Source organism: Balaenoptera acutorostrata, chromosome X, assembly GCF_949987535.1.
Source record: "Balaenoptera acutorostrata chromosome X, mBalAcu1.1, whole genome shotgun sequence".
NCBI lineage: Eukaryota > Metazoa > Chordata > Mammalia > Artiodactyla > Balaenopteridae > Balaenoptera > Balaenoptera acutorostrata.
The window spans coordinates 26,978,376-27,004,270 of record NC_080085.1 but is presented as its reverse complement, the minus strand read 5'-3'; the positions used below and the strand labels follow the sequence as shown (position 1 = coordinate 27,004,270).

General features: G+C 41.7%; 1 protein-coding gene across 8 annotated transcripts in view; it reads right to left on the bottom strand.

Moving 5' to 3' along the window:
- Positions 1–17,021, bottom strand: part of GK (glycerol kinase) — a 73,198-nt gene extending 56,177 nt beyond the window's left edge. For 2 of the 8 annotated variants that reach the window (XR_450409.3, XM_007175268.2), the window contains exons 1-3: positions 16,805–17,021; positions 5,759–5,832; positions 3,491–3,597 (exon numbers count right to left, since the gene is read on the bottom strand). Coding sequence is in view for 6 of the 8 variants with exons in the window: in XM_007175268.2 (XP_007175330.1) it covers positions 3,491–3,597; positions 5,759–5,832; positions 16,805–16,882 (259 nt within the window). In the remaining 2 variants the exon portion in view is untranslated. Of the gene's footprint in view, positions 1–1,230; positions 1,308–3,490; positions 3,598–5,758; positions 5,833–16,278; positions 16,746–16,804 lie in introns of those variants that run through there. The other 6 variants (XM_007175272.2, XM_007175269.2, XM_007175271.2 and 3 more) reach the window with 5 other exon arrangements.
- Between the last annotated feature and the right edge of the window lie 8,874 nt (positions 17,022–25,895).

Sequence of the window (25,895 nt, the reverse complement as noted above, 5' to 3'; positions counted from 1 at the left end):
AAATGCTATATTCAAAATCTGGTTAAATTTTGCTTAATATTGCCTGTGAAAAGTTATAATCACAGTTAAGAAAATATACTTAGAAAAAAGCCTTTGGAAATACTCCAGAATGTTATCATTGTTGTCTTGGTAGAATTATAGATGACATGCACCCTTATTTAAAAATGAAATTATAATTTCTAATTGGAACACATTTCTGGAGAAAACAACAACAACAACCCAATAAACGCACATAGCAAAACAATATGAGCCCCAGAGGAAGGCTCTGGGACTACTAAAGGCGCCATTGGGAAGAGGTGGAAAGCTTCCATGTCTGGCAGACGTGTGCTTGTGGCAAGTTATACCACTTGCAAGGGAGATGTGGCCATTGCTGGGAGGCCCTTTAGGACAAAGAGTGCCTTTCTGAGAGGCCGAGTCTCAGAGGCGAAGGAAAGGTGGGTGGATGTGTTGGCTAGGGCGAGGCAGTGGGTGTGCGGGCTTCGCTGTCCTCTAAGGGTGTGAGAAGTACTGTCTAACCTAATCGCTGAGGACTTGATGCCCTCAACTTTGTAACAGTGTATGTTGTATTTTGCTTGTATCTCATGAGGCAGGATGAATGAGACTATCTGGTACTGTAACTCTTTAGAGTTTGTATTTCCTTCAGTCCAGTGACAGGCAAACAGAGCGGCCCAGCTCTCTAAGCCAAGATGGAAAGAAGCAGCCTATTTACTTGTCTTGGGCTCACGTGAGCTGTTAAACTGGAAAGTGAACTTTAATTTTGGAGACACTGTTCATAGGGACCTGAAATCAACAAACTTTGGCAGATGAGGACAACTAAAACCAATGAAACAGGAGTTTGCCAAAGAAATACAACCAGCTATGATGAACTCAATGATTACCAGGTAAGATGACAAATGAATCACTCTTTAGCTGGAAAAAACTCATTTCTTTGCCACTTTGGAACCAAAAACTCAAGTGGTTTTTGAGGTTATTATCAGTGTGGCTCAGGAAAGAGAGCACTGGACCAGGAGACAGGGCAGTTGTGCTTTCATGTTATACCACCACTAAATAGCTACACGACCTGCAAAGGGTCCCTGTTCTCTCATTTGCAGCTAGGTCTAAGTGATGGAAGATCCTTTACAGCATTAGGGTTCTGTGACCTAGAGCTCTACATAGGCAAGCAAAAGCTTGGCCGTTGACAGTGCCAATTCAATAAATTATCTGGGAAAAAGTTTTTTTAACACAACTGGCCTGGTATGGAGGGGCTTGTGGAACGTTCTCTTCCTTGGCCATAGGCTGGTAGTTGTTGAGAAGGAAGTGCTGGGTCACTTTGGTTCAGGTATGGGTTTCACACTGGCCAGACACAGAGGAGCGTAGAGCAGAGAGCTGTGTGCTCAGTATTCTTGCAGACAGTGCAAGTGGAAGACAAGTGACCTGGACTGGAGTTATGTGTCATCTTCACGAACACCACAAAAACAAGAGAAAAAAGAATGCCACCTGAGTGGGTCCAGAAGGCCAACATGCCGCAGCCTACCTTACCTGAAAGGGAGGTAGAATGAGGTCAAAATCATGGCCAATGGCTCTGGAATCTACATCCTGAACATGGCATTCCGCCACCTAGATTATTCACATCACTGGTAATGGATATTTCGACAACAGAGTATGTTACTGAATGCCTCTTACGTGTTTACACTGTTTAGACCATGAAAGCTGTGAGGACAGTTCAAGGAAATTGACCAACAATCACTTTGACACAGGACTCATCTAAAACTTGGTGAATGAAACTCTAAAAGAAGTTTGAAGTACTTCACTTAGATGTAGGGATAAAATGAAGGTAGGATATTAAAAAATTGTTAACAAAATATCAAATCGTACATGGGTATTTCTTTTAAAAATCTGCAGTAACAGAAATATCACTGTTACAATTTTCCATTAATCTGTGATTGGATTAACATGTTTCCCCCATTGGACACTGGCACGACCCTATTTGTGCTCCACTGTTGCCCTAGCACACCTAGCACATCGTAGGCACTCTGAGTTTGCTGAATGACTGGTTTTGATTATACTTAGCCTTTTTTTAAGTGAGTCTTATTTATACAAATAAGGGAAAGTCTGAAAAAAAATCAATGTTTCAACACAGGAGTGCTGGTAAATTTCAGAGCCAAGATGACGTGAGTTAAGGAACCACCACCAACAACAACTGATGGTTCCCCCTATCTACAGTCAAATTACCTAAGAAAGAAAAAAAAAGTAGCCCTTGAATGATGAACGTGAAAAATTTAAACTCTAAGGAGATGGCAATTACCACATTATGCTTCCACCCTTTACACTAGTAGCATATCAATTTTAGATGACTGGGTTTTTTTTTTCTCCCTTATGAATGATGCAAAGCCAAATTCAGGTAGATATTCTATTTAAACTACTAGGAATTAAAGGGAGATACTTGTGATAACCTAACACTCTCAGACAATTATTTAAGGGAGATTTCAAAAGTGAAGTGCTTTGATTTCTAACAACCTCCCCCCTCCCCAAGCTGTTCCTTATTCTAGTCTTTCTCTCCCCAGTAAAGGGCATCCCTGTCCATCCAGGAGCTCCAGCAAAAACCCCAAGCCTCATCTGTGACCCATCCCTTCCCCCACCCTACTACTCTCTCTGCTACCCTGACATCCAATCCATCAGCAAGTTCTGGCCCTTTCTCCCCACCTCCACTGCTACCACTGTCAATCAAGTCATCGTCCTCTCTCTCAGGACTTCCACGGCGGCCTCCACACTGGTCTCCTTGTGTCCACACTTATGCCTTTACTGTTCACTCTCCACACTGTTCCACACAGCAGGCAGGAAGTTGTTTTTAAACTGCAAGTCAGATCCTGTCACCCCCTATGGCCTTGCTTAAAGTCTTCTCATGGCTCCCTGTGATACTAAGAATAACATCCAAACTCCTAACTGTGGCCGACAAGGCCCCATCCACTTCTCAGATTTCAGTTCCTTCTGAAACCCCTTACCCACCCACCCTCACCTGTCACCCTTCTTCCACTGTATTTTTGACATGCTGGCCTTCTTTCTGATCCAGGAATGGGCCAAAATTATTCCCACCTCAGGCCCTTTGCATGTGCTGCTTTCTTTTCCTGAAACATTTTCCCCCCAGATATTTGCATGGCTGGCCCCTTTTGGCCTTTGACACCACAGCAAAAGTGTCACCTCCTCAGAGAGGACTTCTCTGGCCTTCCAATCTAAAGGAAGCCTCTCTATGCACACTGTAGCATATCACTGGGTTTTACTTTCTGTATGGAACTTATCTGCATCTGAAATTAGCTGGTACTTATCTGCTCTTATTGTTGGTCTCACCCCCACCAAAATAAAAGCTTCATGAGAACAGGGACCTAATCTTCCTGTTTATTGTTGTATCCTCAGTTCTCAAAGAAATGCTTGCCACTGCATGGGCACTCAAGTATGTGCTGAATGAATGAATTTAATTGAGATAATCATATATAGAGTAAAACAGTAAAAATACCTTTTATGTTGGAAATATCAATATTGAGCTGGCCAAGTTTCTCACACGTTTTCTCTATACACTCATAGACAGAATGCAGAATTTCCTTAGGGTCCTGCTCCACCCATCTTCAAACAAAAGAATGTATTTGGTTAGTCCACAAGAGAGCAAGACAGATATAATTTATTTCTCTAGAGATGTTCACTTATGAGGGAGTGGCTGCATAAATCGAAGAAAATCAGATAAGCAAAGCACACCCAATATTCTAAAGAAATGATTTAACGAAGAGCCTATTTACTTTACATTTTTTATTATTCTTCATACAGTAATTAATCATTTGAAAGGAGGTAAGTAATACCAGGCCACAAAGAGCAAATATTCTACCTATTTTTAAATTATTTTTCAAATCCAATAAGAAACTGGTTCCCCAATTCTTTATATTCTGTGGGTGTGATGAATTCTGATTGTACTATCTTTATGTTTCACTAGTCATTAGTCATTTTTAAACAGACTAGATATAGATATTATTCTTTTGATACACTGATTTCCTCATTTACTTACTTATATATTTGTGTATTTATTTATTTATGAAGTAAAACAAATTCTAAAAAGTCAAATAAGTATACTAATCTCTTTTGTCATTTTGTTTCCTAAAATGTTTTGTTAGAATTTAGGGAAAAAATTTACATTCCTTCCAATAACTATTTCATGTAGACAAGTGACTGGTCCCAGTTTTCAGACCCAATCCCAGTGCAATTGTGGTTAAGGTACAAGGACCTCAGAAGGATGAATGGCTCATAATAAATGAAAAGGAAGAATACCTGGGAGAAACAAATGGCATACTTTTTCTACGCAAAAGTAGAAATGACACAAGTTAAAAGAATCCTATGCTAGAATCTGGAAGTAGCAAGGGAATTCCAAATGCCTTTCTTCTGTGCCTTCCTCAGGCCTGCCTGGCTTTCCTGAGCTTTGAGTTCTGTCTCTAAATTCTCTTTTTCCAAAACCCAATCTCCTTCCACATATTTCTAATTTTTGTCCCTCCAAGTCTAGCTGTTCTCTCTCTAAATTGCACTGGGATCAGGCCTGTGGACGGTCATTCTAATGCTGCTAACATATCAATAGCTTTTATTATTAAACAAAGGAATTCTCTAAAACCTAGGAGAAAATTTTTAATGGAAAATTTGGTAAGACACTGTTTTCCCTCTCTTTCTTAAATTGAAGTAAATTTTACAATGAAATGAACAGATTGAAGGCACACAATTTGTTGAGTTTTAACAAATGTATATACCAATCTAACTAACACCCCAGTCAAGATATAGAATATTTCCATTGCTCCAGAAAAGTTCTTTCATGCCTCTTTCAAGTCAATCCCACACTCCACAGGCAACCACTTTCCGGATTTCCATCATCCTAATTAGTTTAGCCTCTTCTTGAATTTCAGATAGAGCCATGCAGGATGTATTCTTTTGTGGCCAGCTTTTTTCACTCTCCAGGATATCAAAGAGATTCAACCATGTCATTGCATGTATCAGGTCACTTTTGAAAAACTGTCAAACAGTATTTCATTGCTATCGTTCTACTGATGGCAGACATTTGAGGGGTTTCCAGTTTGGGCTAGTATGAACAAAGCTACTATAAACATTCATGTACATAAGTCTTTCTATAGGCATATGCTTTCATTTCTCTTGGATAAATTCCTAAGAGTGGAATGTTGCAGATGTATGACTAATTTTATAAGAAACTGCCACACAGTTTTTCAAAGTGGTTGTATCATAAATATCAAATTTTAAATAAAATACTGTATAATATATGCATATGTACTATATAATACATATATATAAGTAGTAATATCACAATTACTATATATGACCATTATTCCCCAAAAGGATGATTTTAGTATTAGATAAGATATATGAATGTTTTCTTAAAAACATATCTTTATTTAAGGAAAAAACCCTTACATGCAAATCAGCAAAGCGGCAGTTTGGCAATGATGGAGACACAGAACTAAATGATTTCAAAGTCAACGTGGAATTTCTGATATCTAATACTCCTTTGCTTTATTACTTTATTATCGCTTCCTTTTGTCACTGAATTCCTAAGCCATCAATCATCCACATGTTTTTGCTGAGCTACCAAGTTACTGCTTCTTTTTTTGACTAATACCTATCCCTCACGTCTTCTCAGGAGGGTGTTTGGTTAAGTTTACTTTACAAAAGCACAGGGCAGGCGGGGTGAGATGGACTAATAAACATGATGTACCTTTACATATTAAATTGGGAAACATACCCTTCTCTTGGAAACTCTTGTTTTATTTCCACTTGATGATGACTAAGTAGTTCGGCTGTTTTTGAATTGAAAACCTGAAAAATATATTGCAATATTAGGGTAAAAATGCAGGTAGAGAGCAAAGATGTTTAAAAGTTATTCAGCAACTGAAGTTCTTATTCACTGATAGAAAAATCATTTCAGATGAAATGCCTTACAAGATGTTCTACTTTCTCTTCAGATAGAATCATGTAAGTTATAATGTAGCTTCAGAAATAATAACTTCTCTTTAGATAAATGAAAATCTATTAAAGATAAAGCTAAAGAGGCAATTCCTCATTCTTTAAAACAAATGGTTCCAGGTGTAGGAAATTTAATACATCAACCAATTAATAGTATGGATTTTTCTTTTAGAGAATAGGAAAACCAAAAATAAAAGAGAGCTGGCCAAATGCTGATAGTGATAGTATAAGGTTCCATTCTGCATCCACCTTGGATGTGGAGACAGGAGTCATAGATGCCCAGGCAGGAAAGTATACTGTGTAAATTCCTTTGAAGGGAAGTGTAACAATGCGTCTAGCTCTTAGGAGAGGTAAGTAGAGCCATATCAGCAGGGGGAGAAGAGTACCATGGCATCAAGCTGAGTGCTCTCTGTGACATGCTTGTCATGAATTGCTGACCCTTGATGATAAAACATTAAAACCAATGAATGAAAGCTACCAAAGAAGAAGTGCAGTACAAGCCTCCACAAATTTAAAACCACTAAAACAACACTTCTTAAAAACTTAGCAACCTTTTTTTCAGATATATTTATTTCTCACCTGGGTGTACCTATATTTAAGTATCAAATTACTTAGTCTTTCAGACTAAGGATTCATATTTTAATTAAAACTAACTTCCAAAATCACTATAATTGCAGCAGTAAAGTCACATTCAATTAAGAAAGTGTTTCCAGGCCTAGGTTTCCTGTGGGAGAAAATTACTTGCTGAATGCAGACTAACAAAGAAAGTAATAAGGGAAAACACACAGTGGGTGGGGTTGCTGCTCCCCTTCCTCCCCACCACACACATCATTTTTGGGGGAGGAAGTAATAAACATAATGAAAGCAAGAAGGCAAATTCTCAAGTCCTTTGAGGAGATAAAATATCTTGCAGGGCAAAGGTTAACTTGATACATCATAAATAAAAGGCACTTGGCTGACGCCCATGTAATAGCCCAGTAATTTACAACTTAGCATTGGGTAGGTCTCTAGGATGTCCATTCCAATTGTCCCATTTTATTTGCTGAAGTACCTCTAGGGCCTAGAATAGTGCCTGGCATAGGGTTTGATAATCAATAAATATTTGTTGAATATCTAAAAAACTGTGGTCTATCGGGTACTTATTAGAAAAAATTACTAAATAAAATGGGAAATGGGGACTTCCCTGGTGGTGCAGTGGTTAAGAATCCACCTGCCAATGCAGGAGACACGGGTTTGAGCCCTGGTCCGGGAAGATCCCACATGCCATGGAGCAACTAAGCCAGTGCGCCACAACTACTGAGCCTGTGCCCTAGAGCCCGCAAGCCACCGAGCCCGCAAGCCACCACTGAGCCCGCGTGCCACAACTACTGAAGCCTGTGCACCTAGAGCCCATGAGCCACAACTACTGAAGCTCACGCGCCTAGAGCCCGTGCTCCACAACAAGAGAAGCCACTGCAATGAGAAGCCCGTGCACTGCAACAAAGAGTAGCCCCCGCTTGCTGCAACTAGAAAAGGCCCGCGCGCAGCAACGAAGACCCAATGAAGCCAAAAAAAACCCCACAAAAAAACAGGTGAAATTAATTTTAATAACATTTTATTTAAACCAATATATCTAAAATTATTTCAACAGGTGATCAATATAAAATTAATTAGATCTTTCACTCTTTTAGTACTAAGTCTTTGAGATCTGGTATAGATTTTATACTTATGGTCCACCTCAATTCAGACTAACCACATTTAAAGTGATCAATAGCCACCTGCAGCTAGTGGCTGTCATATTGGACAGTGAAGTTGTGGAGTACTGCTTTTCTCATATATCTAGGCTCATGTGAGGAACTGTAATGAAGCCGCCTGATTATCCATTTGTCTGCAGACGGACAAGTATACAAAGCAGGCTAATGATGTTTCCATAAGACTCTATGGCTGGAGAGTATGAGAGACACTCCGTATGAGAACACATTGCCGAGTAGCGAGAGTGCTAGTCTGTTCTTTTCAAGTAGATTTCAAAAGCCCTTGTCTATGAAAGATGGCAGTGGCTATACAGTTTGCTTTATAAAAGGTCTAGCACGGTCATTTGTCTAAAAATCATTAGATGGCAAGGGAGAAACACCCCAGAATTACAGATGCTCCTCATCTTTTTCTCCCTTTTCAAGTTTGAAATTCACCTAATTTAAAAATTAGTTAAGGGCTTCCCTGGTGGTGCAGTGGTTGAGAATCTGCCTGCCAATGCAGGGGACACGGGTTTGAGCCCTGGTCTGGGAAGATCCCACATGCTGCAGAGCAACTAGGCCCGTGAGCCACAACTACTGAGCCTGCGCGTCTGGAGCCTGTGCTCCGCAACAAGAGAGGCCGCGATAGTGACAGGCCCGCGCACCGCGATGAAGAGTGGCCCCCGCTCGCTGCAACTGGAGAAAGCCCTCGCACAGAAGCGAAGACCCAACACAGCCAAAAAGAAATATAAATAAATTAATTAATTTAAAAAAATTAGTTAAAACTTCAGACGCACAACGGCACAGAACAGAAAACTCTAAGAAAATTAATTTAAAGAAATACTTTAAGACACAAGAGTCTATGGGATCTAGAAGAGATCCTAGAGTTCCTCTGGGCCAGTGTTTTCAAAGTGTGCTGCCCGCATCTCTAGGACCCTTCAGAAGCTGAGAGGGAACGACAGGGAGCTCGTGCTGAGCCTCTGGACCACGCCGTCCCTTAGATTTCACATTTTACTGACTTCAGCTTCCAGAAGAGAGCTTAACAATGGAGTTCCAAGGCAAAAAAACAAAATGACAACACACACTGAAACCCATGGCCCTAATGGAATGCTCTCTTATTTGCGAAGGGAGCTCCAAGAGATCGGATAATACTGACAAAACAGGGCTAAACTCTAGGTTTTCTAAATACCAATGCAGAGCTTTTCCAGTACAAAATCAGACCGATACTAATCAGGACTTTTTCATTCATTAAGTGGCAGTGAATACAAAGGAGTTTTCTAACACAGGGCTGCCTATGCTACAACGAGGAGGTAGGACATCCAACCCAGACTGGTGGGGTCAGAGAAGGGCTCTCAGAAGAGGTAACTTCCAGGCTAAGACTTAAGGGTGAATACAAGGGAGTCCGAGTGGGACTGCGAACGGTGGGGAAGCTAGGCTGAGGCAGGGAGAGCAGCTGCAGATGTGTCTGCAGCGATCCAGGTAAGACATCTGGAGGGCCCCACTTGGAGGCCAGCAGCAGTGGGGACTGAATGAAGTGCACTGCTGAGAGAGATTCAGTTTAGGAGGTATAAGCAAATAGATGCGTCAAGGGCTTGGATGGGGAGGAGTGACGAAAAAGGAGGAATACTCAAGGTTGACAGGTTACAGGTTACAAGTTAGAGTAGGCAGTGTTTACAAGACAAAGGTAGGGTAAGGAGAAGTAGTTAGGGTACAGAAGGGGGTAAGGAGATTGCAAATTTCATTTTAGATAACGTGTAACTCGGCACAGAAGTGGAGACACCCAGTAGTCAATTGCTTATGTTTTAGGTCATAAGCTTAAAGAAAGAGATCCATTAAGGGTACAAACTTGGAACTAGTAGATAAATAAGTCCTGGAGAGCTAATGCACAGCAGAGTGATTATAGTCAATGGTAATGTATCATAAACTTCAAAGTTGCTAAGGGAGTAGATCTTAATTATTTCCACCACAAAAAATAAATGATAATTATGTGACATGGTAGAGCTACGTGGATAATGCTACGGTGGTAACCGTATTGCAATATACAATTGTATCAAACAACATGGTGGACACCTTAAAGTTATACCACGTTATATGTCAACTATATGCCAATTAAAAAAAAAGAGATCCAGTCTTAGAATTTCATGTGGGCCGGAAAAGGCAGTTGAGAACGTTATGCCTGGTGTAACATGGAGGCAAAGAGCATGGGCCTGGGAGAGCTGGGACTGGGGGTCAAGCCCAGCCCTGCCCATGTCAGCTGTTTGACTTTAACTTCTCTAAGCCTGGACTTTTCCATCTGTAAAAGGATTAAATAAAATAATGTATGCTAATATTGTCAGGAACCAAGATTTTTCAGTGCAAGAGGAAATAAATATAAAATGAAAGAAGTTAAGTGAACTGTAAAGTTAATTAGAATTGGAAATATCAATATGAACTCAGGCTTTTAAAATCTGTCCCCTGAAAGAGCCTAGAGACAGTGACATCTCTGTGACAATGACCAACACTAGAACTCAGAGTTCCATCTCTAAATATGGTTAATCACTAAAGGAAAACTTGGAGAAATATTTGGAAAAAATAGCTGACTCCAGGTTTAAATTCACCAAAAAACTACATTAAGAAAATATGACAAGTATGAATAATTGTTAAATCTGGGTGATGGATTCACAGCCATTCATTACGTTTGTCTTTTTACTTTTCAGTGTGTTTTAAATTTTTTCATTTAAAACATCGAAAATATATAGAATATAATCAAAAAAATAATGTATGAAAAGTATTTCGTAGAGGGCAGGCACATAGCATGTATCCAAAAGATGTTACCATTACTGTTGTGGCTACAACTGGTACTATTTTTATTACTGTTCCTATTATTACTACTACCACCAGCACAGCAGATAGGTGATAAGAGTTAGGATTCAAAAAATCACCAGTGGGCTTCCCTGGTGGCGCAGTGGTTAAGAATCCACCTGCCAATGCAGGGAACAGGGGTTCGAGCCCTGGTCCGGGAAGATCCCACATGCTGCGGAGCAACTAAGCCCGTGTGTCACAACTACTGAGCCTGCACTCTAGAGCCCACGAGCCACAACTACTGAGGCCGCGTGCCACAATTACTGAAGCCCGCACACCTAGAGCCCGTGCTCTGCAACAAGAGAAGGCACCGCAATGAGAAGCCCATGCACCGCAACGAAGAGTAGCCCCTGCTCGCCGCAACTAGAGAAAGCCCGCGCAGCAATGAAGACCCAACAGAGCCAAAAATAAAATAAATAAAATAAATATTTTTTTTAAAAAAATCACCAGTTCTGTATTCATCTCTAAGCCCAAATCCTGTCTCAGTTCCAGATTTTGTTTTTGGTGGGGGAGGGCAATTAAAAACTGAAGAAACAACTTCACATAGGAAAGGAATTCATCACAGTGCAGGCGCATAGCATAAACCCAAAAGATGTTACCACTACTGCTGCTACTACTACTACTGCTACTTATTATTATTATTATTACTACTACTGCTACTATTACTACTTCTATTATAAGAGGAGAATTAGAATTAGAAGTCATTAGCTCTATATTTACCATTGTGCTTAAATCATGGTCAATTGCAGATTTGGAGGAAGGGGACAGTTAAAAAGCTGAAGAAACAAAGAAAATTACTACTATAAAAACTGTTTTAAAAGGACTTTCTGAAACAACACATGCCTTCTGTCTCAGCAGAAGGGGAGTAGTGGAGAGACGAAGACGAAATGCAGTCCTTACTAAGTAACTGTCTTTCACGCTTGCCTCACTCACCCTATGACTAACTCAGCCATCCCATCATAAACATGCATTCACTTCCCTCCCCACGTGGTTTCCCCATTAGCCTACTCATGCCATACTCAACTTTACTGTGTGATAAGTAAGACATTCTTCAGGAATATAAACTCCGTCTCTAAAACACTATGTAAATTTGCAGGACCTAAAATAAAAATACTAGCTACAAACATGTTACATTGCAAACTTGACCACAGAAGGCATAATGGCATCTCCAACAAGCCACAGAAGTAAACACAGCAAATGGCATTATATTTTTCCTAAAAAAGGAAATTATATTAAATAGCATATTCATACATCTAACATAGCTATAGTTGCCAAATTCAACTTTTTCCAAGACCCCGCAAGTTCTCCCTTTCTAGTCTTTCAGTCCAAGAGTTGTAGTCAACACATCAAGCCCTGGAGGCCTCTCTCTGCTGATGTCTATTCATGTAATGAGCACCGACCAGACGCCAGATGCTGTATTAGGCTTTGGAGAGGGGAAAAAAAGACATCATTCTGCCCCTCAAGGAACTCAAAACTGAAGGCTCTGAACATTTACGCTTATGAGACAAGAGGACAAGAGAGTGTGGCAGCTCTCTGATGAGAACATGTTCTTGCCATGTCCGTAATGTGATGGTCAAGAAAACTAACCAACTTAGTGGGGGCGGGGAACACAAAAGAATCACAGTTACATTTATTATAAGAGGGGCCTCATTTGAGCTATGAGCCAAATTAATTTTACCAGATTTACTGTTCATTAGTTCCTGGCCCTTAATGGGTGCCTAATACTTATGTGCTGGATACATAAATGAAAGAAAGAAAGCGGAAATCTATCCCTTAACCTTGAGATCTCTAAGTATGATGAGACAACCGGGGTCAAGGCAATGTTTCCTGCCAAAATAAGCACGGAGCTACAATTCAAGTCATTCTTCATAGATGCTGGCTATTGGAACAAAATGGTTACGCAACCATTAGCCATGGTGACTACACCTAAAGCCCTGCCCAGGCCCCGCTTAATCTGAGTCACAAGATGATCCAAACCAGCAGTACTTTTTCAAAGGCAACAATTTTTTACATATTGTGAAACCTGTGTGTAAGTACATTTTTCTTGGTGAAGATTCATCTGTGACCATAATCAGAACTGGTAAATGGCCTTCCCCAGCCTCCCATCTTCCCTTCACAGTGCAGTCAGTCCTCCATATCCACGGTTCCGTTTCTGTAGATTCGACCAGCCGCAGATCAAAAATATTTTTTAAAAAATTCCAGAAAGTTCCAAAAAGCCAAACTTGAATTTGCCCTGGGCCTAGCAACTATTTACATAGCATCTACGTTGTATTTACAACTACTTACATAGTATTTACATTGTGTTAGGTTTAAATAATCTAGAGATGATTTGAAGTATATGGAAGGATGTGCATAGGTTTTATGCAAATAATGCACCATTTTATTATATAAGGGACATGAGCATCCTGGAACCAGTCTCCTAGATACCGAGGTTTGACTGTACTCAGGTAGCTCGGGAGCCTAAGGCAGGAGGTGTTAGGAGGATAGTCTTCTGACTGTGACAGACCTGGACTTGAATCCCAGTTCCACGTTACTCTGTAACCTTGGGCACACTCTTCAGCACGGTCTAATCATCTGGGTAAAGGAGCTTAATAATACTACCTACATCATATTTGTTATGAGGATTAAATGAGATAACGCTGGAAAAGTCCTCAATGCAGTGCCTGACACATTTCAAGTCACAACACATTCTAAGCCTTTGTTTTTTGGGGTTTTTTTAACAGTCAACTTAATGGGGAAAAAATAAAGTTACCAAATTAAAGAAGGAAGTTGACTGTTCAAGCTGAAGCTTTTGTCTTATGAAGAAATGGCTCCTCCTTTAAACCTGTTACACTAATTCTCTTTCCAAGAAGTTCCTACTCTGCAATCTGGGTAAACACATGCCAAGCCCAGTTCACTTTCCTATCAGACAAGTTGGAAATTTTCCTTTGGTACAAAACATAAGCATAGGGTCCCAAGATTTAAGTCTTTGACAACTAGAGGAAGAAACGAACATGTTCTAAAATTGCAGGTCCAAACGTAAAATAGATAGCTACTGGGAAGCAGCCGCATAGCACAAGGAGATCAGCTCGGTGCTTTGTGATCACCTAGAGGGGTGGGATAGGGAGGGTGGGAGGGAGGGAGATGCAAGAGGGAAGAGATATGGGAACATATGTATATGTATAACTGATTCACTTTGTTATAAAGCAGAAACTAACACACCATTTAAAAAAAAAGAAAAAAAAAAGAAATTAAGTAATCAAACATACCTAAGTCAGAGAGTTTTAACATTTTTTGACAAGATAAAAAAGAAAACCAGATTTAAAATTCAGTTGACCTATAAAAATCTATTCAACAAATATGTATAAAGTGCTCCCTGTAGATACAACAGGTGTTCATTTGTCATGTTGACCAAGATATTTTAAGGAATACAAAGATGAACAAGTCTTAAAAAGGAGGTTCCTGCTTTCAAGTACAGCAGATATACAATAACACGAAGTAGGTGCTAAGAGCTATTAACAGATAAAAAAGAATGCTATAGGAAGGGGGAGAAACTCTGACTAAGGGTTTGAGGAAGACTTCTACCAAGAGATGGCAGTTGAGTACAATTTGGAGGTAGAGTACAATTTGGAGGTAAAATTTGGAGTAAAATTTGGAGGTAGAGCACAATTTCAAGAAGCAGATATGGGAAATTTTCACAGGGAGGAGGCATTTCCCTTGGATGAAAGAACATGAATAAAGAAATCTTGTGTCCCTTATGGGAGAAAGCCAATATAGCTGGCATAGAAAAAGGGAAAAGAAAGCTTAGCAAGGTTATTGGTCTTGTGAATGTTGAATGAGATATGACAATTTAATGAATAATGGTCAGGAAATTATTTTAATACCTTTCACTCTATAAGCTTCCTTATGACAGTTCTTATCTGCTGTATTCTTTCCTGAGAAGGTAAGCAAATATTTTTGAGTCATAATTACAACGTGGAACAATATGACTAGAACAACTCCTTGGGAATCACCTTGTGACTGAAGCACTTATTCAGCAAATCTATTATCTGTATTTTGTAGGGAGTGCTTTAGCAAATCTCTTTCCTTATAACCAAGGGAAAAAAAAAACCCTTTCTAAACCATTCCCAAGTTTTTCTCTACTTCACACAGGATCCCTTCACACAGGTAGTCTTTTATCTACCTCTGAAGCTTTCTTGCATAGTTGTTTCTCAAGCAGCAGGAAACTTTATTGATCAACTTTTAAACATCATTCTATAAGCAGGATGGGAACCTTCTGAATGTGTACCTTAGCTTACTCACTGAGATCAAGCCACAGTAAACAGCACCCAACTTTTTTAAAGGCTCATGACACTGAACAACTGATTGTGATGATACGAAGTTTTCATTCCTTCCCCACCAATGCAGAAAGATGCCTCTTGGGCAACAAAATCTGAGGGACCAGGAACAACCTGCAGTAGATAAAGAAGATTGCTGGGCTATAGGGACAGCAACAGTGAAAAGTCAAAAGGAAGAAAGGCACAGTCAGGCTGGCAACTAAAAAGGCAGCCTACAGAGTTATGAAATATTTTACCCACTTTCATAGAGGGCAAAGGCTGCATAAACTTGAGAACAACTGCCATGTTTGGTTTGGCCCCTACAATCCATTAGGAACTAGTTGCCAACATTTAAGAACAGGAAGATTTCACTGAAAACTCTAGACTACCAGCTTTTCTTAAAGAATTTGAAGATCTGGCAGCACGGGGCCAGTGTTCCTGCCTGGCAGCTATAGGTTTCCCCTTAGCCTGAGTCTGCTCTCCAGTCTGCCCTCCTCCCTCTACCTGCCTGGCCCCTGCAGGCATTTGTGTGGGCAATTCTTGAATACGGCTTCAAAACTCAACCCACAGTTAGCGCACTGTCTTAATGGTCTTTCTTAATTTGGGAAGATGGCAGTGATGCTTGTGTATTTTATTAATCAAATCCAGTTAGGCTAAGTTTCTTACTTATGATTCAGGATTACTTTATAGACACTTATATGAAAATAAGACATAGTGAAACCTGCCCTGGGTGATCAGAAGGTAAACAATGTAAGAGATGGTAGAATTATGTCTTGGCAGCTCAAACCAGGGTAAGTCATTAAATAAGAACCAAGCTAAAACTGGACTGAAGGCTTTTGACTTTAGACAAGAGAGATGAGTATCAACATGAAGGTACAAATGCAGGTTTTGGTCAAGTGGTCAACTAAACAGAGCTCTGAAAAATATACATATACTGTATGTACAATGTATACATACAGTATATATACATACTAAATAATGCATGAGAACATGATTTGAGACAAAGAAGTGAAGAGGGAGCTAAGTAGTCATTAAATATTTACATCAACTTGCCAGATTAGTCAAATGTCCACTGAAAGCATGGGCTCTTAAACAACAATAGTTTTTTAAAATTACTTTTAAATTATCTTACTGAAGTCAGTGCTAGATCACTTTAAGAGCAAGTTTTCTAATTGCCCAAAACAAATTAATCAGCAGAAAGTCACTTAAATAGCACTCCATTATGGCAAAACTCTGCTGTCAGACATGGTAAATAAAAAGAGAAATAGAATTTCCCTGTCGCTTTATGCTGTGAAGCGCAGAGAGGACAGTCACCTTTGCAATGGGCAAAGTATCAGAACTGAAATTTACGAATCTTCGAAATTAAATTAAGATTCTGGTAAAAGCAGTGTAGTGTGACTTCTTCCTAATGTGCTCTGCCACTCGCCGCCCCGCCCCCCGCCTTAGCATTCTACCTTCTGCAATGTCTGTGGGAGAGAATGACAAGGCATCATCACGCTAATACTATATTCGTTCCACCGCTCCAAAGGACGCTGTTAGGCTACCACAGCCGTGACACAGCTTCCCCCATCCAAGGACGTCCTGCCCCCGGCAGGCCAAATGCTTCTGGGGAAGACTGCAGCAGCGGTCAATGTGGCCACCTGTCCCTGGCTGCAGGCGGGCTGCTCTTCACGGACGCTCGACGAGTCCTAGCTCCCTTCGGGGGAGGAGTCCCTCCATTAGAAGGCGGCCTGGTTCCTCCTTCAAGGCCAGGGCTGCTCAGCTCAGCCGCGGGGGTCTCGAGAGGCCGCGTTCCCCCAGGCCCGGGCGGGGCAGCTCCAGCGTGGCAAGTCCCGCTCCGGGGCTCTTGGCCTCCTTCTCTTGCCTGGCGGCCGGGGCCCCGGGCCGTGGGAAGAACGGGATGGGGACTCGACACCCAGCCCCGGCGTTCCAAGGCTCCCGCCCCGGTTCATCACCTCCTCAGGGGCACCCCGGGCTCACCAAAAAGCGCGTCGAGCTGGTGCCCTGGTCCACTGCTCCCACCAATGGCCCCAAAACTGCTTTCTTCGCGGCTGCCATGAAACCAGCTTGGGGTCGGCAGGCGGTCGCGGCCCGTTTCCCTGGTGACGGCGGCGGGCGGGGAAGGGGCGGGCTGCGAGTCGGGAGGTCCGGGTGGCCGGCAGCAGTAGATGGCTCGGACCGCGCTCGGGCGGCCCCTTAACCGGCGCGGAGCCTTCTCACCCCGCCCCTCCAGCCCAGGTCCCGCCCCCACCAGCATTCCCCACGACTCCGGGGGCGGGGCGGAGGGGGGGCGCTGTCTGCCTGGCCGACCAATTACCGAAAGCGGAAAGAGAAGGAACATTCAGACAATCTGAGGTAGCTAGACGTCACGGGGGCGGGGCCTGGGCGCGGCGGAGGCGGTGGCCCGCGCGGCAGGTCACGTGGGCCCGGCGACCAGGCGGCCGAGCCGGCCAGGCCGGCCTGCCGCAGGTCCGGGGCTGAGGCAGGTGGTGCCCACGGTCAGGGAGCGTCTCTGGCCCGCGGAAAGGGCACAACCCTACCAGCGCCCTGGGGCTTCCGCTCGCGGATGGGTCCCAAAGTGCAGAACTGCTTGTTCCTCTGGTGGGCTGTGCAGAGCAAGACGTGAGTCACTCTTTGGACCGACCCTACCGGGCCTTCCCGCGCTTCCCACGCCCCGCCCACTTCCTGGTTCCTCGTCCAAGAAAAGAATAATCCCCTCTACTGGGACTGACCCTATGTAGTGTCACCTTCAGGAGCAGCGCGAATCCTTCGCCTTTGGAGGCTTTTCAGGGATAATGAACGAGGAAGTTCTTTCGGATTAGCGTTTAAGGGAAGCGTTCAAAATCAACCTTCTGGGGCTTCGCTGGTGGCGCAGTGGTTGAGAATCCGCCTGCCAATGCAGGGGACACGGGTTCGAGCCCTGGTCTGGGAAGATCCCACATGCCGCGGAGCAACTAGGCCCGTAAGCCACAATTGCTGAGCCTGCGTGTCTGGAGCCTGTGCTCCGCAACAAGAGAGACCGCGATAGTGAGAGGCCTGCGCACCGCGATGAAGAGTGGCCCCCGCTTGCCGCAACTAGAGAAAGCCCTCGCACAGAAACGAAGACACAACACAGCCATAAATAAATAAATAAATAAATAAAATTAAAAAAAAAAATCAACCTTCTGGGGTCATCAGTAGACTATCCGGAAAGAAGTCGCCGGGTTCCTCCACCTGATGCGCCCTTGCTCCTCGCTTGACCTCAGTCTGATGTCCCCTCCCTCACACGCCCTTTTCCTCTCCCTCCGGTAAATGATGTGGACAGCAAAAGGAGAAAAGAGTCCTGCTTATTTGACCTTGAATTTACCTTGCTGGATTCTCTTAGATCCTATGTTCCAGGAGTTTTCAAACTCTGGACCGAGACCCAGTGTGAGAAATAGCTTACAAAACAACCCCGGGCCTGTGTGCTGGTGTGTGGGTGGTGGTGGGGGGGGCGGTGTGCGTGCGCGCGCGGGCGCGCATTTATTTATAATTTATATAGTTACATATATATAAATACATTTTATACATTTTTACATATATTTTAAATGTTTCCAAAACAATATTTATCCTTCAATGCTATGCATTCTGTATCTTTTTTATTCTATTGCATATCATTTTTTAAAAAATGCTGGTTGAAAAATCACTAAATTGATTTTGTAAACCAGCATGCTCAATCAATTTCAAAAGCATTGTACTATTCCCACTCTCACATTTTTTTCCACCCCATTTCCCCAATCTCTCACGGTTCTGGAACATCATTTCTATTTTTCCCCCCTCTCGCCTTCCTCTACACCACCTCACTTACTCATCTCTGTGTTTATAGTTTTACAACTCTTGCTCTGGAAGCAAATTTTCCTATACTCTGTCTAGAAATCGAATTCTAGTGTTCCAGATGAGGCCTACTTGTAGAGATGCTGGACTTGGTAACTACTGATAAACTGGCTTGCTTTAGGATAGGAGTGCAGATGAATCAGTATTTCTGAATTTCCTGGAAGAGGAAGAGACACAGACAGGCATACAGGCACATGTAAAGGCACTAGGCTAACTTGCCCCTAAACACCCTGAAAAACTTAATTGACTGAAATAGATAAGGATTTCCTTGACACTAACAGGCAGTAAAAAGAAAGCCACCAGGCTTCCCTGGTGGCGCAGTGGTTAAGAATCCGCCTGCCAATGCAGGGGACACGGGTTCGAGCCCTGGTCCGGGAAGATCCCACATGCTGCGGAGCAACAAAGCCCGTGCACCACAACTACTGAGCCTGCACTCTACAGCCCGCGAGCCACCACTACTGAGCCCGCGTACCACAACTACTGAAGCCTGTGCGCCTAGAGCCTGTGCTCCACAACAAGAGAAGCCACTGCAATAAGAAGCCCATGCGCCACAACTAGAGAAAGCCCGCGCGCAGCAACAAAGACCCAACGCAGCCAAAAATTTAAAAAATAAATAAAATAAATAAATTTATTTTTTAAAAAGTTAAAAAAAAAGCCACCAAACCTACCACTTTGATCCATTAAAAGAAAAAAAAAATCCCTGACCATGTTTGAACTTTCACACACTTTTGACTCTCAGATTCTAACAGGACAGCAAACTATTTGTTCAGCAGCATCATGTGATCAGAATTCAGACATTTCAGAAAAAGTGGGGCTAGACGTACACGAGAGATTCTGAAACTTATTGATCCTGTGGTTCCCACAATAGTCTGTGTTCCACATCCTTATTCCTTTCACCAAAACAGAACTTAGGCCACTGAGGAAATGTGACTTATGCACGTCTCATCCCAGATGGAATCTGAACTATGATCCCTTCTTGTCTTAACATAGTAACATAGGCATTCAGAACATCTGCCCAATGTTCCAGAAACTCAAGATACTTATCGGACCCCTACCCTAAAATAACTCACGATTCCTTAAAGACAAATATTTCCTTTCTTGTGTTGGGTCAACTGTAATTCTTGAACAACCTTATGGCTTTTGACTGTTTAAGCCCCTGACTCTTTCTCTTCCCCAGAACAGAACCTGAATCTGTGTCTCCAGAATTGCAATTCCTAAGACTCCCACAAAGCTCTTTGTTTTGCAGCCTTGATACTGATTATTGATACCAAGGGAAGGGTCTTAAATGGCAGAATCCAGCTCAGCCTTATCTCAACTCCACACCCTAAATATTTACTCTGACTGTCATAAACCTATTTGCTTTTATCCTTTTGGAATCTCCCCGTTTGCCTGCCCTCTCTCATCCCTTTAAACCCCAGCTACACTCTGTAAACTTAAATCTATATAAATGTAAAAGTCAACCAATATATCTTCTGATTCCATTTTTCATACTATGATTGAGAAAAAGTAAGAAATAACTGTTGATGACAAATTAATCAAGGGACTTCCCTGGCAGTCCAGTGGTTAAGACTCCGGGCTTCCACTGCAGGGGGCACTGGTTCAATCCCTCATCGGGGAACTAAGATCCCATGTGCTGTGTGGCACGGCCAAAAACAAAACAAAAAAATAATCAATAATCAATCTAAGAAAGAAATGGAAAATTTTATTCGAGCCAACCTGAGGATTATAACCCAGGAGAGAGTTTTTTAGAAAGCTCTGAGGACTGTTAGAAGACACAGCACAGTTATGTTTTTGAGACAAAGGGTGATATGTCCAATGACATATTGACAGTTTGCACAATGCAGATCTGCACGTAGAAAGCTAGTAGTGGGTCACTCTGTCTCTTTACAAAATTAAGAAGGAATGTTATCTCCTAAGGAGGTCTGGTTAATGCAGATGCACAATACACACTAAAGAGGAGGGAGGAAGCCCAAACAGGCAGAGAATAATTTTATGTTTAAATTTTTCTTGTCTTGCCATAAAATATGAATTTAATTTCATCATAACAATGGTCCATGTGAAGCCCAGAGTGCATAAGTGACTCGTCTGAGTCCTTCTGTGGTAGAACCAAGACTAGAATTTCCATCTCCTTGACACAAGTCTAGTGCCCTTTGATAGCAACCTGAGGAAAACTAGGAAGAGAAATGGATAAAAAGGAAGAAGGTAGGATGGTCTGCCTTGATCTCCCCAACGCCCATTGAGATTTGAAGGCAAAGCGGTAGAAGAAACACTGGATTGGAAAACTAAGCACCTTGGTCTTGTGTTGGCCCTGGCATTCAACACTTAATCTTCCTAAACTTGAGTAACTCATTGCCTCCCATGTCTTTCTTTTGCTTGTTTGTAAAATTGGGAAAATCACTGATGTGGGTGGGTTAATGTGAGACTGAAGTGACATAGTGTCTGTGAAAGCACTCTACAAGCAGCACAGTTCATCATGAAAGGCAAGATGTAGTCTCACTGGCAAGTGTGTTTCTATCAAAGAAATCCAGAGGTAAAGACCAAGGTCCTTCATGCAAATGATTTAAGTAGGCTGAGTCATCAAAAGCTCACTGTGAAATATTCCTGACTGGTAGAGCAAGAAATCAGTGTTAACTCCCCACCCAGCCCTTGGAGAGTCTCTGGCTGTTTCACTTATTCCTCCTCTAGTTTTTCTTGTTCTTTAATTTACACAGAATTTATATAAGCAGAAAGGCTACATTTCCTTAGGGAATTTTTTTTTTTGTCCAGTAGTGCTTCTTGGTCTTTCCATATTGGCCTGTCTTGTTTTTTCTAGTCTAGTCTATTTGAAAAGCTAGCCTTTCCTTAATCTCTCCCTGCTATTCTAATGATTACTTGGATATGGATTGATATAGATACGAAAAAAAAAACACCATAACATGGAAAGTTAGTGCTGGAAAGCATGACAATAAATGGGAGCAGCACTCCTTTATTTTACGGAACTGGGATAATTTAGGCAGATATACAAAGTGCTTTGCCCAAGGTAGCAGAGGAAGTTAAAGACAGATCCAAAATTTAAATATACTTGATAAAAACAGCCAAATTGGGCGCCTTCCCCTCTCCCCATGCGAACTGGACAATCCACTCACATGCATGTTAATAATCTAAGTATAACAACTTAATATTATGTATCACTTCATGCAATGTTACAGCTGTAATAGAGTTAGGATATGGCAGTGATTCTCAAATTTTACCTACATTAGAACCACCTAGAGGACTTGTTAAAACCTGGGCCCACAACCCCACAATTTCTGGTTTAGTAGATGAGTTCTGAAAATTTGCATTTCTAACAAGCTCCCAGGTGGTGCTGATACTGCTGGTACAAGGACCACACTTTGAGAGCCACTGTGCTATGGGTATGCTGGAATTTCTATTTTTCTAGGATTTGGCAGAACTGTGAGGTATGAGAAATTTGTCTTATGACTTGTGTAGACCTTTTTGTCCCAAATGTTAGTTTTCTGCTAACAATCGAATAATCCACTTAGAATATTTGGTAGTAAAGGTTCAAGGCAGAGATTCTCAAACATTAGTCTGTGTCAGAATCACCTAGGGCACTTGTTAAGGATTCAGATTCCTGCCACCTTCTCCCTACCCCGACCCCTCAAATGCAATGTGCGAGGCTCCTTGGTGCCAGGGATTTTGTCCTGATCATTATTATATCCCTAGGGTCTGGGTGTTCTATAAGTGATGGTTGAATGGATCAATCAATCAATGTGATAGACTGTTACATAGGCGGTTCCTAATGAATCATGCCTTTTGATAATAATGTCCTTGTGTTGTAACTTCCCACATTTGTTGGGGGGGGGATTATTTTAAAGTTTTAATATAGGCTTTGCTGCTGGATACAAAATAAAGGCAGACAACTGTCACAGGTATCATGGGCAGTACATACAAAGTCTAAGCTGTAAAAAACCATTTCAAAATATAAACTTGTTTTTTGGAATACATTGTGTCAAAGCCTGTCCATATTAATGCCTTTGGTATAAAGTGGTAACATTTCCCTTGATAAGCAGACAAAACCCATCCATTACCTTATAAACATTTCCATCTCCTGTAACTACTCTACTCTCACTCATCCAAACTAGTCACAACTCACTTCTGTCCCTTCACAGGTGCAGAGGAGATTTAGCTTGGGCCACGTGACTTTCATGGTCAATGGGATGTTAGCAAACATGATGCAGACAGAGACTTGATAAGTACTTGTACAAGAAACATATGCCCTCTTGAAACTGAGCTGCCATGCTGTTAAGAAAGCCAAACTAACCAATGAGAAAGCCAAACTAGCCAATGAGAAGCCAAGTGGAGGAGAACTATGGCATTCTAGCTGACCAACACCAACTTCCAGATATGTGAATGAAACCATCTTGGATATTTCAGCCCCAGCAGAGCTCCCAGCTGATTGCAGCTGTTAAATGAGTGGCCTAGTTGAATGAGTGACCTTAGCCAATATCACCTAAGGCAGGAAAACCAGATACGCTCAGCTGGTTCACAGAGTTATGAGAGATAATAAATGGTTGCTGTTTTTAGCCACTTGGTTTTGGAGCAACAGAGAAATGACACAGTGAGTACATTTTGGTGTGATCTCTATTCCTCACAGAATTTAATTCTTAGTCATATTTGGTGACAACCAAGACACTGGCTCTTTTGGAAAAATCAAAGTATGAGCATCCAGAAGCTTTCTTGTTTTCCAAAAACTTTCAAGTGATGCAAGTTGAGAAGCCTTCAATTTGAAAACCTGTTCCTGATAAGGTTCTGGGGCAGGGATGATACCTGGAATGCCTTTGAAGTCTTGCTTGGGTCTGTTAAGGGCAGTGGTGCTTAAGGTGGGACCACTGTCACTTTGGTTGTTTTTATTTCCTTCCCCCAGCATCTGTTTGGCCCTCTAGTCTCACATTCCTCTTAAATCCCTCACGCTTTCTCTTTTGTGTGCTTGTTTGTCTTTCCCTTTTTATATGCTCACCTCCAAGCCTCCAGTGGCTAACAGAAGACAAAGATGTATGTTCCTTTTTATTTTCTGCCTTTTGCCACTATAAAGATGTAAAAAGTATGAATAATGACCAAAATGCAAAGTAACCACAATTATGTTCAATATTGTGTTCAATTATGTTTGTGATTAGAAATTATGCATTACATTCATAATCATGGGGCAATGACTTTTCCAGCGCTCCATTCACACATTCATATCAAACAGAGAAAAGAAAATTGATTTAGTGCCTTTCTGACAAGTCTTATAGTAGGCACAAAATACATGTTGAATGGATGAAGGGAATTCACTAATCTCAGTGAGATTACAATAATTGATTTGCTGATTCTTTGAAAAAAAATGTGTGCTCTTGAAAAGAAAAGGTAACTTTACAGTTTATTTGTTTAAGCTCCCTATTTAAACTTGACTAGGAAAAAAATTGGAGGAAAATCTATCATTTATCACTCAGTAATGGCATGTAAGGAAAGAGGAACAGTGATCTTAGTTGAAGTATATTCACTGTTCTTTTAATGGGAGACTATTCATTTTTGAAACATTCCACTGAAATCATCTGTGTCTTTGGGGAAACTTCTTACGTGTGAAGAAACATATGGATTTATTTTTTTAATTAAAGGATTGGAAATAATTTTTCAGATTACCTAGCTCAGCTGAACTTATCAGAGTGGGAGAAAATAAAGGCAAGAATCTAAGTCGCTTGTCCAAGGTCACTCAAATGTATGAAGTTGGTCACGAAGTGGTGAGATGCACATGTGTGTCTTATGAATTTGCTACTATTCATGAAAAAAGAACTCAGAGTATATGCCAACCTACAATGAATCAACAGTACTACTTTCCAAAGATACTGTAAACATATAAACATTATATATATTAATTATTGAGCCATCAGTGAAAAAAACCTGTGGCTTCTTTATTTATTTATTTATTTTTGGCCACACTGTGGCTTGTGGGATCTTAGTTCCCTGACCAGGGATTGAACCCGTGCCCTTGACAGTGAAAGCACAGAGTCCTAACCACTGGACCACCAGGGAATTCCCTGTGGCCTTTTTTCAGAGTTTTTCTACCATACTTTTTGTACTCCATTCTCCCAAGGCCCATATCTCACCACTGTACACAAAACCTAGGTCTTCATCTCTATCACCAATCTATGTTACAGATTGAGGAATTAAAAACCATAGAGAGGGCTTCCCTGGTGGCGCAGTGGTTGAGAATCTGCCTGCCAATGCAGGGGACACGGGTTCGAGCCCTGGTCTGGGAAGATCCCATATGCCACGGAGCAACTGGGCCCGTGAGCCACAATTACTGAGCCTGCGCGTCTGGAGCCTGTGCTCCGCAACAAGAAAGGCCGCAATGGTGAGAGGCCCGCGCACCGCGATGAAGAGTGGTCCCCACTTGCCGCAACTAGAGAAAGCCCTCGCACAGAAACGAAGACTCAACACAGTCATAAATAAATAAATAAATAAATAAAAGAACGTGAATTTCTTTAAAAAAAAAAAAAAACCATAGAGAAACACCAGATGCTGGCAAGGATGTGGGGCAGCAGGAACTCTGATTCATTGCTGGTGGGAACGCAAAATGGTACAGCCACTTTGGAAGACACCATGGCAGTTTCTTACAAAACTAAACGAACTCTTACCATAGGATCCAGCAACTGTGCTCTTCGGTGTTTATCCAGAAGAGCTGAAGACTTATATCTACACAAGAACCCGCAGCAGATGTTTATAGCAGCTTTATTCATAACTGCCAAAACTTGGAAGCCACCAAGATGTCCTTCAGTAGGTGAATAGATAAATAAACTGTGGTACATGCAGACAATAGAATATTATTCAGCGCTAAAAAGAAATGAGCTATCAAGGCCATGAAAACACATGGAGGGATCTTAAGTGGACATTGCTAAGTGAAAGAAGGCAATATGAAAAGGCTACACACTATAGGATTCCAACTATGTGACAATCTGGAAAAAGCAAAACTATGGAGACAGTAAAAAGATCAGTGCTTGCCTGGGGTTGTGGGGTGGGGATGTGTGGGGATGAATATAGGTAGAGCACAGAAGATTTTCAGGTCTGTATCATTACTATAATGATGCACACGTGTCATTAGACATTTGTCTAAACCCACAGAATATAAATACTAAGAGCGAACCCTAATGTAAACTATGGACAGTCGGGGATAATGATGTGTCAACGTAGGTTCATTAGTTGT